This window comes from Salvia splendens, chromosome 1, assembly GCF_004379255.2.
Source record: "Salvia splendens isolate huo1 chromosome 1, SspV2, whole genome shotgun sequence".
Taxonomy (NCBI): domain Eukaryota; kingdom Viridiplantae; phylum Streptophyta; class Magnoliopsida; order Lamiales; family Lamiaceae; genus Salvia; species Salvia splendens.
Genome location: NC_056032.1, coordinates 32534804 through 32550275, shown reverse-complemented (window position 1 = coordinate 32550275; position 15472 = coordinate 32534804). Strand labels below are relative to the sequence as shown.

Below are 15472 nucleotides of genomic sequence, written 5' to 3'. Positions count from 1 at the left end.
TTTAAAGGGTGGACTCACAATCCACTAATCATTACGCTCATATTTTATTATAAAATTAATATATAAAAATATGACTAACAAATCACTAACTTTTTCAGTCACTAAAGTAAAAAAAATATTTTAATACATCCACCGAATCAAAACCAGCCTTTAAATCACATACGAAGAAAATAATTTATTTCTTATACATATTTGCATTTATTTTAAATTTTCTATTAAAAATTATAAATGAAAATGGCGACAGTTAAGATCTAGTTTTATTACTACTATGTATCTTCAATTTCGTTTTAAAGAATTTTAAGTTTTAATTCTCAGTTTAAATCTGTGTTTGAGATCGTGCAGGGCTACTGACCTAAGTCAGCGGACCATGTAAATACAAACAACTGGAAATACCTGGGATCTAAAAATGTAATCAGATCACCAAATTATACAAACCATGTATTGCAAGAAAAATGTTTGGTGATCACATGATTACAGTTTCCTGCTCCTTCTCTACTTGTATAGGCCAACTGGGGTCCTAAGTTCCTTTTTGTACATCAGAATGCTGTAAGCTTCTATACAGATTACCGGAGGGAAGCTCAAACTTCCAACTCCAAAAGGCGGAGAAATGGGCACGAAACAGAACCTACATGATACAACACGCTACAACTCGAACAGGAGAAAGCTTACTTACTTAACTCAGCTACAAGATTATCCTTGGTTAATACATGTTTGAATTTTGCAACTATCCTTTACCATCATCAGAAGAGTATTGAGTGTATTTTATCTGGAGCCACAAACTCATCGTCAATCTGGAGTTGATAATCCCATGAGGGCATCGTACTTAGTTTTAAAACGAAGGCCAGACCCAATATGTCCTGAACTGGGGCAAAGCCAGCACAGAACTTTTGGACCCAGAATCTGTAGCAGATGAAGACAACCAATTAGGTTTTACAATTAAAATTCTTTTCGAGTTTTCTAGAAAGATGTTACTAAAAGATCTTGAAGCAGCAAACAAGAGACAGAAAGAGCACTAACTGCTGTTAAGTTCTCAAAAGTGCCAATATCATATGGATGTGAATAGATCTGGCCTCCTTTCTCGGCAAGCCACATCGCTCTTACACCTTCATAGTACTGGCAAGACAAAAAATAAATTCAGACTATTCTTTTTGGCCGAAATTAAGTAGAGGGAAACTACTATAAGAACCTCGATTGTAGTCTTGTTTTGGAAAATAAGATAGAAGTGCCACCCGAGGAAAAATCCTAGCGCCAAACACAAGGGCACCAACAGTAAACCTGAAATTACCTGTATATAGATCATTAGTCAGTCCAACAACAAAGAATATAAATCCAGAGAAAGCAATAAAACAAAAACAAACTTAGAAGTAATCACATGTATTATTCTAGAAGAGTCTTCAGCGTCTTGATGAGAATCAACTGTCGCACTTCCAACAAGCAATACCTAAAATATCACAAGGTAGATAAAATGATTCATATCAAAGTGTGAATGCAGACAAGACAAAGGTAACAAGGATGCATCACAAAGTAAAGCGTACCAGGGAGTATATGCAAGCAAGAACAGCATAAAACACAAAGACAAAGAAGATCTTGTAGTTTCCATGCCCCACACAGTTATTCATCCAAATACAATGGTGATCCTAGCATCAAGAGGCAACTGTTTAACAGCATTATACAGGGCAGTCAAGAAAATGGAAAAACATTGCATGGATTGGGCATACCATTCGTAAAACACATCTATTACAGATGCGGCAATGATGGGCCCGAGGAGGCTTATAGTGCGAACACTTCTGGCAGTACCTCAAATCACCACCCTGCAGACAATTTGAAGAACTTCAGGAAATCATATTTAAGAATTGTAGAACAGTAAAATATAGATATAAGCGGAAAAGTCAATAGGCATAGTAGAGAAAGTAGTAGTGTATTTTGGTGTATATTATTACTCAACACAGGCCACATATATATAGTACAAAACACTAAACTAGGCTATGTCACATCACCGATGTGGAACAGAATACTAATATTCTTAAGACTAAAGTCCCAAAATGGTCCTTAACATATTGCGTTTTTTTTATTTTGGTCCAAAACATTATCTTTTGAATTATTCGGTCCCTCACATTTGAAATCGGATCACATTTGGTCCATTTTGGACGGTTCCATCAAATTTTTGATGGTTTTAATTACCGGGTCACAAATCCGTACTAATCCATCACTAATTGGGAGAAACTGATCCGTCACTAATCCGTCACAATCCGATGATTATAGTTTGAAGCGCAGCCGTCATTTCCTTTATAAGAAGCTTCACCCAAATTCCATATCTATGTTGTTGCAATGGAGCTCGGATTCTAGTCACTTTCTGCGCTAATAAAATCCCCCTTTCCCCGCACTGCCAATTCATCTACTCTACTGTAGTATAATTTAATCACTACTGCCTTCATTTAATCAAAATGAGAAATGAGCTTCCTTTTGCAGCTCAACATTGTGGATCCAAGGTTTGTTGTTTATCGAGGGTGCTAATTTCGCTATTGCAGACGAATTATTGGGGAGAAAATGAGGGTTTGGGGGACTCGTGGTGTTTCTGCAACGGCGGGGGCAAGTTGGAGAGATTGAAGGGCGCAATCTTCTCCGGCACGGCTCCGGCCATGGCGCGAATCAACGGCGCCGCCACCGGCTTCTTGATCCACCGCAATCTGCTGTCACCGGATTAGTGACGGATTTGTGACGGATCAGTGTCTCCCAGTTAGTGGCGGATTAGTGACCCGGTAATTAAAACCGTCAAAAATTTGACGGAACCGTCCAAAATGGACCAAATGTGATCCGATTTTAAATGTGGGGGACCGAATAATTCAAAAGATAATGTTTTGGACCAAAATAAAAAAAAACGCAATATGTTAAGGATCAAATTGGGACTTTAGTCAATTCTTAACACTCCCCCTCAAGCTGGAACATCTATATTGGCCAAGCTTGGTACAAAGTTCTCAAAAATATTTTTCCTCAAACATCAGTAGCAATAGTAGTAGCCGAAACTATAGGGTAGTAGTAGTAGAGTTGCAAGGCAGAGTAGCAGATGCAGAGCAGTAGTAGCAACTGTAGCACATGCAGAGCAGTAGTAGCAACTGTAGCAGAGTAGAAGATGCATGGTAGTTAGTGTCAGCTGTAGCAGAGTAGCAGCTGGACAGTAGTTGCAACTGTAGCAGATGCAGGTAGTAGTATCAGCTGTATCAGAGTAGCAGCTGTAGGGCAGTTGTTGCAACTGTAGCAGAAGTAGCAGATGCAGGCATTGACAGTTGCAGCAGAGTAGCAACTGTAGAGCGGAAGTAGTAGATGCAGCGTAGTAGTGACAGTTGTAGCGTAATAGCAACTGTAGCAGGAGGACAACTATAGGAGTAGAATAATAACTGCTGACAAGAGCGCAGGTAGATAAAAACCAAGTAAGAGCGCAGGTAGATAATACCGTGCAGAGCAACGGAGCAGGAGTTGAACAGCATGCAAATAATAGCGCAGAATACAACAACGTAAAAACCCTAGTTTGGGCAAAGTAGAACAGTTGTGCAATATAGTAGTGGTAGAAACCCAAATTTGGGCAGAGTAGAGCAGCAACACCGCAAACCCTAGTTTGGGCATAATAGCGCAGTAGAGCAGAACAAAACATAATTTCGGGTAGAGTAGAGTAGTGACGGAAGAGCAGAGTGGGGATAGTAGAGGGGCAGCGGCAGAAACCCTAATTTAGTTCCTTTTTTTGTTTTGGAAACCCTAATTTTCTAGAGACGGATTCGAATCCGCTCTGATACCATGTAGATCGGTAAAATATAGATATAAGCGGAAAAGTAAATAGGCATAGTAGAGAAAGTAGTAGTGTATTTTGATGTATATTATTACTCAACACAGGCCACATATATATAGTACAAAACACTAAACTATGCTATGTCACATCACCGATGTGGGACAGGATACTAATATTCTTAACATCATGCCCTTCCACATCCAGACTAAATAAACTACAGAAAAAAGACGAAAAAGAATCACTCAAGTTAATGCTGCTGTCTGAACAAATGTGTTCACATTTCCAATAGTTTGAGTATTCTACCTTATCCGAAAGGCTATCTTAAGAGAAATTTAAGCAAGTCTTTAACTACATTTAAATTGCCAAATGTTATCACTTAAAGCTTGATAATATCAAGGAAACAAATTTCATGTAAACTAATTTTTTGAAGTTAAGTTACATATACAATTTGATCCGGGAACAAGATAAATGAGCTGAAAATGATGCCATGACCATTATGATGACGACCTAGTACAAACAAACTCGAGTTATAAACTAGTGCCACCAACCACAAGCACCAGCCAAAAGAAAATGACTATATCAACAGTTCATGCAGTATGGGGAATGTAACGTAAGCCACTGACATCTTGCTTGCATACATCGGGTAGCGAGAGACGCCATCTGATAGACCAACAGACCCAACACAGAAACACAACAATAAAGACATCTCCAAAGGGGCTTACCACAATAGAGTTCAATTTAAATTTTGTCGCGCATCAAACAGAATTTGATTCGAGGACTCAATGAATGAACTATAAACGACATCACCGCTATTATGATAACCTATCAACAACAAGCTTATGTTACAAACCAGTGTAAGTCGCCAAAAGTCCCACCTAAAGAAAAAGGACTATACTAACGCGCTGTGCAGGATAGGAAAAATAGAATTTCAGCCACTGACATTTGGCTCGCATACAAGGATGCAACACAACAGCAACAACAATGAAAACTCCATACCAGTATTACTACTGTCTAGTAAGCATATCTGATATTACACAACTTCAAATTCAATTTGCATTTTTCAGGAGAAAGAAATTCAAGACCGTAACTTTATGACACCATTGTAACATTAAATGACATCATACAATCTTATAAAATCAAGGCAACAAATTTAAGCCAATGCCAAAGAGCTAACACCACCAATCAGCACCGCAATGATTCCAATCTTTATCGATTGATCACTGTCCTATCGAATTCTAATCTTGTGGACCAATCAGCATAAAACATTTGATCTAGCTTTCTAATATCAATTCCAGCACAAACTCCAAAAAAATATCGGAACAACCCAAATTTTCAAATACAATAGAATGGGAAGTAGCACTACAAATTAATGAAAGGGAAGAAAAAATTTTGAATCACAAGGGACATGGCTAGAATCATCACTGGACAAACTAAAATGACTCAAGTATTCACTAAACTGCAGTTATTTGATAGCTGGAGTAGTTCACAAACACCACCGAAATCAACGGAATCAGCACATGCATTTGATTTAAGCAGACATTTCAGAATAAAACAGCGATTTTGGAAAAGGCGAGAAAAATAACTTCAATTTTGGCAAAAATTCTACTCTAACTTAAAACTCCCAAATTCCTCCAAAGCAACAAAATCATGAGGGAAATGCCGCATAAACACATGCAAAATAATCTGCGAAACAGAAGAATGACAAACTTTGCGCTTGATTTCGTGGATCGGGCTGTCGGGGTCCTCAACATCGGGCACAAATGAGCTCGGGACCCGACCCGGATCGGTGTAAATGGCGCGGCGGTAGCTGGATATGCTCACGAGTGCAATGAAAGTGAAAACGGCAGCGTTTAGCATGCCGGGAGAGGATCCGAGGCCGAACCAGCGGTCGATGAAGACGAACACCGTGGAGAGATAGATGTAGAAGATGGCGGCGGCGACGACGGCGACGTGGAATGAGAACTTGCACGGTTGCCCCATTCCGTTGATCTTTCACCGATCTGCCAAGAGACGGAGGCGCCGGCGTAATGGCGGATTACGGCGGCGTCCCCGGCGAGTGGGGCTGAACTGAAATCTGGTTGCGGTTTTTGCCGATGCGGTTCTTCTAAAATTACAGTTTTCTTTTTATTTTTATTATTGCCCTAAGCTTTTACATATCTGGATATTGTCATCACGTCAATATCTTAAAACTCACATAAAATAGGTTTCATTCATGTTTTATTTTAATAAATATTTTTAGATAATGTCAATTTTTTGTTAGATAAATGTAAAACGTTCCAACATTATTTTATAGAGGTAGCATTTTTTTTCACGAACTTTGTCAAAATATTATTTTAGGTCCGTGACCTATCAAAATATCATTTGAGCTCCGTCAACTATGAGTTAATATCAATACTCTCAATACCTTGAAGTGTACATATTTTTAATAAACTTATCGCATACTCATATTTTTTATAATATCTTTACTATATATTTTTTACGAATTTTCAAAATATAATTTGTGGCATGCAAGAAAAGTTCCTTCTTTAACTTTTCATAATTAAATAATTTTAAAATAATTTTGAGGTATGGATACTCGTAAAAATTAATGTCACAGTCAGTAGACGATATTTGAATATTGATAAGAACTAAAAGTTTTAAACGAGATTTTAATAACTTCTTGATCATGCGAGATTTATATAGAGAATGTTGATTCTAATGAACGATTCATAAATATGAATGACCAATACAAATATTCTATACAACTATGAAAAAATGGAAAACTGTACATGTCACGACCACACTTTCTAAGGATAGAAAGCCCGGTTGATAGCGACTAGGGGAGGATGAAAGAAGCGGGGAAGAAAGGGGAAAACTGTGGCACAACTGAAACTTGAACCGAAATAACTCAAATAATATATATCAGAGTGCACGATACAAAGAGCGCAAACTCGACTTTTACATTGCAGCGGAAGAGTCAAGAGCAGATAACGTCGTGTATGGAGACACGTCGCATCCGAGTACTATCCTATCGAAGGATCTTCATCGTCTATGCTCAACACCGCCCGCCTTCATCACTGCTCAACCTGCACATTTTTAAAACATATGCAGAGCTGAGTACTTGATGTACTCAGTGGACACGTGCCGAATTAAATTTTACTGAAAAATTAGTTTTGTCAAGGCACTCTTTGAGTGAACTCGGGGTTTTAGGAAAAGGTCCGAGAACACTAAAACATTTTCCTTTTTCCTTTTTAAAAAGCGATCTGTCGATCTATTTTCCTAGAACATATGTCGTATCTGACTAACTCCTGGGGAACAGAAGCCCACTAACCTCCTAGTGAACAGCATTCACGAAACTCCTGGTGAATCGGAATGTATAGGCTTATCCCACTTAGAAACCCGAATTCACTAACTCCTGGTGAAACGAAATGTATGGGCTCATCCCACTTACATACCCGAATTCACAAAATTGAAACTTCTGGTCTAGTAGGGACACCGTCTTGCTAGTCAATCAGATAGGCATTGTTCAAAACAAAACATGGCTTGACATAACCTTTGCAACCTTATTTTTCTCATAAAACCGTTTTTTAACATAAACTCATCTTTCTTTCATCAAAAGTCGAACACATAACTTTCAAAACTTCCCTTTTTCTCGTAAACGTATTTGGATCAAAACTCATTTCTATCGGTCAAAGCCGAACTCAAAACTTCCGAAACTTCATTTTCCTCGTAAACATACTTTTAACAAAACTCATTTCTATCGGTCATAACCGAACACAAACATCAACGAAGGCTGACACTTCACAAGCACTCATAAGGCAACACATAACATCATATAAATCACATCACTTTCACTTTAGGTAAATAACACTTTTCATAACACTGCACGTCAAATAGCGAGCTCGCACTTAACATCTCTTAAATAGAAAGCACACAAAAACACTTCTCATAACAACTTTATAATAAACTGAAAGCCCACAAAAAATACTTTAGTTCGAAAGCCTACCAAAAAAACACTTTAGTTCGAAAGCCTACATAAAAACACTTTAGTTCGAAAGCCTACATAAAAACACTTTAGTTCGAAAGCCCACAATATATTTTTCGTAAAAACTGTACAGTAACTAGAAAGCCCACATAAAAACACTTTAGTTCGAAAGCCCACGTAAATACTTCTCGTAAAAACTGTAAATATACTTTACACTGAAAGCTCACTAAAAAAACTTTAGTTCGAAAGCCTACAATCATATATCACAATAGAAAGCCCGTAAAATACTGTTCGTAAAAACTGTGATATTAACAGAAAGACTACCTCATTTGCTTAAAACTCCTTAACTTGGATTTTCTTGACTCCACCCTTAACTCGCGGATATAGCCTTTTGAAAGCGAACAATGTACTAGTAAGACTCGAGAAATTCTTAAACTTTAATTAGAATTAGAATGCATGCCCCTAATTAATCATAGCCCAAGAACTTAATTAGAATTTCGGCTCAAAACCAAATTAGTTTGCATCCCAAGCTTCCTCGTAAATTACTTCCATCCGGCCCAACTGCTCTTCTCCCTCTTTAATTTATTTCGGCCCAAGAATCAATTATTCCAGTCTAACTGTAACTTCCACAGAACTAGCCTACTTTCTTACACCAAATCAGAAATTGACCCAACTCTCTAATTAAATTATTGGCCCAACAATTAATTAGGCAATGAGCAGCCCCAATTCTTAAATTAATTCAGCCCATATACTCTCCTCCACTTATCGGTCTCTCTCTCGAATCCCATTCCTCACTTTCATTCCCAAAATTTGAAATCCCTAATTTAGGAATGAAGCAGCGTCGCCTTCTTCCTTTCTCCGGCGAATTCGACCTTGCTCCGTGTCGCCGGAGCTCGCCGATTCGGCCCCTCTTCTTCTCCATCGGCACACCCCTCTCTTTCTCTTCAAATCCCCAATTAACTTCTCCTTCCAATTCGAAATCCCTACAATTGAATCGGAGGAGCGGCGGCGCCTTTCCTCTTCGGCGAAATCACCGCTACCTCGACGAAACTTCGGAGTCCCTCTGGTGCATGTCTCCTCCTCCACCGCGTTCTCTCCCTCGTCGGGCTCTCTCTCCTCGTTGAGCTCTCTCTCTCGTTGAGTTCTCTTTCTCCCCGTCGAGCTCTCTCTCTCGTCGAGCTCCCCGTCAGGTTCTCCACGCGGCGGAGCCGTCGGGTCGGGAAGATAAAAGGCATCGCCTTTCTTTTCGCGGCTGGCCGTTCCCGGCGCTGTACGGGAAGGCTCCGGTTTCCGCCGCGCTTCGCCGTCGGCCCTTGCGAGTGACGCCGCCGACCGCCAGCCTTGCTGCGTCGGTTCCTGTTCGTCGTCGGTTAGCCCCTCCTCCTAAAGCTAAGTCATCCTCTTCCCCTTCCCCTTTTATTTATTCCGTAATTCTGGAGTTCTCGATTGATTATTTGATTCGAGGTTTGGGGTGTCTTTAGTCACTGGAATGTGCTTTAAATCTTTGTATTTGGTCATTGGTACTTGATTGTAAAAGATTATGAAGCTTAGGCAGTAGCTGGGCTAAGGTTCCTTGGGCAGTCATAATCTCCTATATTTGAGTCTATGTTCTTGCTTAAACACGGGACCTATCGTGATGCAGTGTGTAGTGGGCATTACCTTGATTGTGGTTGGTTTGTTTGCCGCCTTAAGCTTGCCGTCACTTCGGCTCCTTGCACCACCCCTCCTTGCTTCTCTGCCCCGAGCTTGCCGCGCTCCTTGTGAAAATTTTGATGCTCGATCAGTGGGGAGGAAAGGGCGGTGGAAGGCAGCTTATATAGGCCTCTATTTCGGCCCTTAGTGCCTGAAACCTTGGGGATTGTGTTTCTATTTTGGGGCTGCCGTGTTGACTCTCTTTTGAGTTTTGTGACTGGCTCCTTTACTCGATTGGTGTAACATTTGGGGGCTGATCTTAGGCTGAATTTCTCAGCCTTGGTGCTGAGGTTTCTAATGAGCTTGGTGATGAGTTTACTTTTACCGGCCCTTTTTGTCTTGATTCCCTATTTGATGATACTTGGACTGAGGACAAAAGTGGCTGATTTCAAGCTCTACATTGCAGCTTCAGGGCTGCTCTGATCAGCCTACCCCATCTCCTTCCTTAACTGAGAGATTGTGTATCTTTTCTCTTTATTTTATGTGCCAAATTTGATACCCTCTTTGGTGATAATATTGTAGGTACCATGGCTGCCAATGTTTGGGGTCTTGTGGGTGCCAAAATCGAGTGGAAGAAGAGAAGAAGATGGAAGTAGGGGTTGGCTATATACCACTTTGTCTCCTTGCCAAAAAAAGTATAATTTCTAGTGTGTAATGATAGAATCCTTAAAGTGAAGGTGTTGTGTTCCACCATTGTTGCAAATCATAGATGTGTAGTCCCTTTGGTGATAATATTGTAGGTACCATGGCTGCCAATGTTTGGGGTCTTGTGGGTGCCAAAATCGAGTGGAAGAAGAGAAGAAGATGGAAGTAGGGGTTGGCTATATACCACTTTGTCTCCTTGCCAAAAAAAGTATAATTTCTAGTGTGTAATGATAGAATCCTTAAAGTGAAGGTGTTGTGTTCCACCATTGTTGCAAATCATAGATGTGTAGTCCCTTTCAAGAAGTAACCATATACTACTTGTATTTCCATCATTCTTGTAAAAATACTCCTCAAGTATTTTTTTTCTAATAAAGTATATCTTTTACCTTTATCCTTGAATTAATTTATTTGCACTTTGATTTCTAGTATCTCTTCGTCCAAATTTTTTTTTATACTCCAAAAATCTGTGAACGAAAACTCGGGGTGTTACAGTACATGTTCCCTGTCTTTGTTTCTATCTCTTTGTATCCCATTACGTTCTCCGAGATTTGAAAATGACTGTCAATACCTCGGTGTATATCAATATTCAAGTATCGTCTATTGACTGTGACATTAATTTTTACGAGTATCCATACCGCAAAAATATTTTTAAATTATTTATTATATAAAGTTGAAAAAGGAACTTTTTTGCATTTCACAAAATTAAGTGATAATATTGAAGGTCAAATTATATTTAGAATATTCGTCAAAAATATATAATAAAGATATTTATAAAAAATATGAGTATGTGATATGTTTATTTAAAATATTTACCCTTCAAGGTATTGAGGGTATTTCGTCTAGAAAAAACTTGGATATAGTAAAAAAGTACTTCGATTGATATTAACTCATAGTTGATGGACCTCAAATGATATTTTCAAAGTTCACGGACCTAAAATGACACTTTGACAAAATTTATGGACAAAAAAAAGATGTTCCCTCTATTTTATATAGATACAAAAAGTTTATTATAGTTTCATATTGGTATAAAATATCATCATTTTTATATTTTGTACATCATGGGTGTGTTACATTGTTAACCTACCCTTAAGTTGCTAACTACAAAGACCTTGGATCTTCAAGTTAAGGGTCAAGATCATTCTATCCTCAAGTATCAATACAATATACAAAAAATGTCAATAAGGATATTAATGTCGATTAACAACAAGCTAGTTATAACTAACTTTTAAAAAATATCTCGAAACTTTAAATGCATATAACTATCTCAATTTAAATTATTTTTTCGCATGACATATACTACCTCCGTCCCCCAAATATTGTCCCACTTTGACCCGGCACGGGTTTTAAGAAATGTAATGAAAAGTGAGTTGAAAAAGTTAGTGGAATGTGGGTCATACTTTTATATACTAGTTTTATAACAAAATGGAAGTAAGAATGAGTTAGTGGAATATGAGGTCCACTATCACAAATGGTAAAAGTGAAATGAGACAAATTTTGTGGGACGGACGAAAATGGAAAAATGGGACAAACTTTCAGGGACGGAGGTCGTATCAAATTAAAGATAATTTTATAAAGATTCCAACTAGATTGACAATATCAATACAACTTACATAATATGTCAATATAATGCTTGCACAATGTCAACACGAAATTATGTTGACATTATTATATCTTCGTGTTGATATATTTTATACACTATATTGACATTAAGTTCCTAAACCCTAAATTTGATAGTTGTTATTATTATTTTAATATTAAAAATTGAAAAATAAAATTACGCATGACAATTTATAGACCATTAGATCTCTAAAATCCTAAGGTCTTAAATTAATTGTAGTTAATAAATAAATGATGAGTTAGCAATTGATCACATCCCTTGTACATCAGGTCTTTAAAAAGTAAAAGTTTTTAAATATACATGACGACAAGGATGTATTATATTGCTAACTCATCCCTAATTACTAACTATAATTTAATAATAGCCATTAGATATTCCAAAACAACCCACTTGTAGAATTAAAAATCAACAACACAAAACTCTCTAAAGCTCATGATTCAAATCTAAAAAAAATTCAACAAAACTTCGAAGCCTTCATCTTGATTCTAAGGAAAGTTAGATATTCAAACTTATGTGGTTGCTCTCACTCTCAGTGTGAGGTCGGACGAGATGATTTCAAGACAAAATTCTATGATCTTGACTTCTAGTTTGCCCTGACGAAAATTTGTCCAACACGATAACAATACAAGACACACAAGTCTTGAAAGAAATTACGAAAAAAAGGATTTAATTAGATCACCAATGAGGGTTGACATGCGTGTTTTTGTGCGTCGTGCGATAGCTCAATGTCCACGAGAAATTCGGGTTTGGGGGCACTCTACCACTACAATAACAAAAATGTACCCACTTTGTTAATTGTTCCATATATGGGAAAAATGCCAATTGGGCTGGCGTTTTATGAAGTGAAAACGCCAACCGTGATGGCGTTTTACATTGAATTTGTGAATTTTAAAAAATACGGTACTTATTTAAACTTGCTAACTAGGCTGGCGTGTTTTGTTTAAAAACGTCATTTAGGATGGCGTCTATTGATTAGAACACGCCAGTCGCAATAGCGTGTTACGATCGAATTTTCGAAAAAAAATTAAGATAAATTAAAACACGCCAGTCGCAATGGCGTGTTATGATTGAATTTCTGAAAAAAATAAATATAAATTAGAACACGCCACTCTCAGTGGCGTTTCTTCACAGAATAGGGCAATATATCGGGATTTCTTCCCCAAATCAGCAAACCACACCCAAACAACAGCAACATCGGCAATTTCTTCCCCTTCGACGCCAGTCTCTTGCAATTGCATCAACAAGGAGTTAATCGGTGCCATTCTTCCGTATATTTGATATATCATTCGGTTAGTATGCTTATTTTTGACAATAATGGAGTAATTGTTTTGTAGTTAGTTAGGGTTTGTAATGAGTTGTAAATTGAGTTGATAATTTGTGTTGTGTTATTATTTTGTGCAGTGGGTTGTTTGAATGCATTATTGTTGATTAATATTTGAGATATTAGTGTTTAGTTATGGTATAAAAGTTATTAAAATTGGGTTTAAACCAGGTAGTGTTGTTCTAGCTTAAAAATTGAGCTACTTGATTTGGTTTATGTGGATTTTAAATTGGTGTTGCATTATTTGGGTTTATGTGTTGCATTATTTGGGTTTATGTGTTGCATTATTTGATATTAGGTTCAATAGTGACAAATTATTGAAATTGTTTAGGTTGACAAATTATTGAAATTGATTTGGTTTATGTGGATTTTAAATTGGTGTTGCATGTGAACACGGAAGTCTCCACATCTGCCACTTTTGACATTTGCAGTTCGACTCAAAATACAACACCTTCCACTTGTTACTACCATTTCCCCCAATTCGACTTCTTGTTCGAACCACATAAATCCCTCGAATTGAGCTTGGTGCTCTCACATTATGTAACTGGCCTTTTGCATCATTTTTGCACACCTTTTCATGCGCCCACGGGGTAAGTTGTGTCGCACACTGTCTTGATGCAATTGCCCGCTCATTGAACCATTCTATTGTCCTCCAAAATGTCATATCAATGCAAGCTTTGATTGGGAGTTCTCTTGCGCCTCTCAACACATTGTTGTAAGATTCCACCATATTAGTAGTTATCTCACCCCATCTCTTGTGTTTGTCGTACGCCAAATTCCATTTTTCTTTATCCACGGTATCAAGGTACTGCAAAGCCTCGTTGTTGACTTCTCGAAGTAAACAACGTCTCTTCTTAAACTTGCGCTTTTTGGTAGCAATACTCATTTTCCAAACCAATCTTTTAACCATGATACATTTGTGATTCTGCAGAACATTCTTTCTAACATGTAGCAAGCAAAACCTGTGATGACCTTTAGGTTCTTCTTTCCATATGGGAGAATTTATTGCATCTATGATTCCCACATGCCTATCAGATATTACACATATTTCATGCTTTGCTACATGAAGTCTAATGCGTTCCATAAACCAATTCCAACTTTCTTTGGTTTCCTCATCAACAATGACATATGCAACAGGCAAACATTTCTTATTAGCATCAAATCCAACGACAATAAGAATTTTACCTCGACATCGTCCACGTAGATGAGTTCCATCAACTGTTAAAACTGGTTTGCATAGTTGAAAAGCCTCCACAGCTGGTCCAAAAGCCCAAAATACGTACTTGAATACCTTGTTCATACCGTGGCTTAATCTGTCATCATGCAACCATTCGACAATTGTACCAGGATTTTGTCTTTGCATTTCATTCAAATAAGCCGGTGAAACTTTGAATGACCACTCTCATCCACCATATACAAGCTCAATAGCTGACCTCCGAGCATACCATGCTTTCTTGTAACTAATTTTCACATGAAATCTATTTTCAATATCCGCCACAATAGCTTTTACCTTGTAGGTAGGATCGTTTTCTATCTGATGTCGAACACTCAATGATATCATGGACGACGAAAGATTAGTGTGCCCATTATAATTACTATCCCCCATACAAGTATAAGCAGTGCTAAACACTCTAATTTGCCAGAGTCCATCATGCTTTCTCAAAGTTGCTCGACACTCCCACAAACATTTCGGTAATGACTTATCTTTCGGATTTCCTTGTGGCCACTTACAAACTGCATGCCATCTCTTTCCTTTACTTTCAGCAACTGTATATTGTCGGATTTTTTCCAAATGCCAAAAAGTCACAGTTGTCTTCAATTCCAACTTCGTTCTAAATTTAGTATGCAAACCGACATTGCTAGGATCTTTTTCACTCCAATAATGCACACTCGGATCAGCATGCTCAAAGTTCTTTGGATCAAAAATATCATACGTACCTGGTAAGGTGCGAAAATAGTTCATTCCACGATGTGGGAATTGTGGAACTACCCTTCCTCCAATTGTTGTTTCTCCAACCACTGTTTCTTTAACTGTTGTTTCTCCAACCACTGTTTCTTCAATTGCTGTTTCTCCAACTGGAATGGATGGTCTTGAATCAACAAATTGTTCATCATCAGACAGATCACCATCTGAGTCTGTACTAACACTGTTTACATCTTCAGAATCATAAGGTGATTGTGGATCAAGAAAGTCAGCTTTATCAGGACCTATAATGTCATCAACCACATGACAATTGTCACTGTCCCCTAAACGCACGCCTCCAACATCAAAATCTTGTGTTGCAGCGAAACTTGGTTCTTTGGCTCTCGTAGACATACCAACTTCATAACTTATGACATGATGACTTATTTGTTGAGTAATTGCCGAATACTCAACAAATAATTCAATTTGACCTCCTGTAGCCATACTCTCACTCAACATTAGTGGCATGCAAACTTCTTCTAGTAGAG

The 15472-nt window shown here is 38.0% G+C and overlaps 1 protein-coding gene and 2 long non-coding RNA genes across 3 annotated transcripts; 1 reads left to right on the top strand and 2 right to left on the bottom strand.

The window, feature by feature from the left end:
- Positions 1-417: 417 nt before the first annotated feature.
- On the bottom strand, positions 418-5928 carry LOC121747364 (probable protein S-acyltransferase 16). Its single transcript, XM_042141402.1, has 7 exons — positions 5489-5928; positions 1719-1811; positions 1536-1637; positions 1373-1441; positions 1187-1285; positions 1018-1113; positions 418-900 (listed from the first exon to the last, which is right to left on the bottom strand). The coding sequence occupies exons 1-7, from the start codon at positions 5759-5761 to the stop codon at positions 787-789; spliced, it is 846 nt and encodes a 281-aa protein (XP_041997336.1). The 5' UTR covers positions 5762-5928; the 3' UTR covers positions 418-786.
- A 725-nt stretch (positions 5929-6653) lies between these two features.
- On the bottom strand, positions 6654-7225 carry LOC121747349. The gene is made up of 2 exons (XR_006039189.1): positions 7092-7225; positions 6654-6846 (listed from the first exon to the last, which is right to left on the bottom strand). It is a non-coding gene; the product is annotated as an uncharacterized LOC121747349 (long non-coding RNA).
- A 2723-nt stretch (positions 7226-9948) lies between these two features.
- LOC121747358 lies at positions 9949-10473 on the top strand. Its single transcript, XR_006039191.1, has 2 exons — positions 9949-10072; positions 10155-10473. It is a non-coding gene; the product is annotated as an uncharacterized LOC121747358 (long non-coding RNA).
- Positions 10474-15472: the final 4999 nt, after the last annotated feature.

Coding starts and splice junctions, on each gene's coding strand:
- LOC121747364 (XM_042141402.1), bottom strand. CDS start 5,761: ATGGGGCAACCGTGCAAGTTCTCATTCCACGTCGCCGTCGTCGCCGCC. Junction 1,442..1,535: donor TTGCTTGCATATACTCCCTG/GTACGCTTTACT, acceptor GTGATATTTTAG/GTATTGCTTGTTGGAAGTGC. Junction 901..1,017: donor CTTTTGAGAACTTAACAGCA/GTTAGTGCTCTT, acceptor CATCTGCTACAG/ATTCTGGGTCCAAAAGTTCT.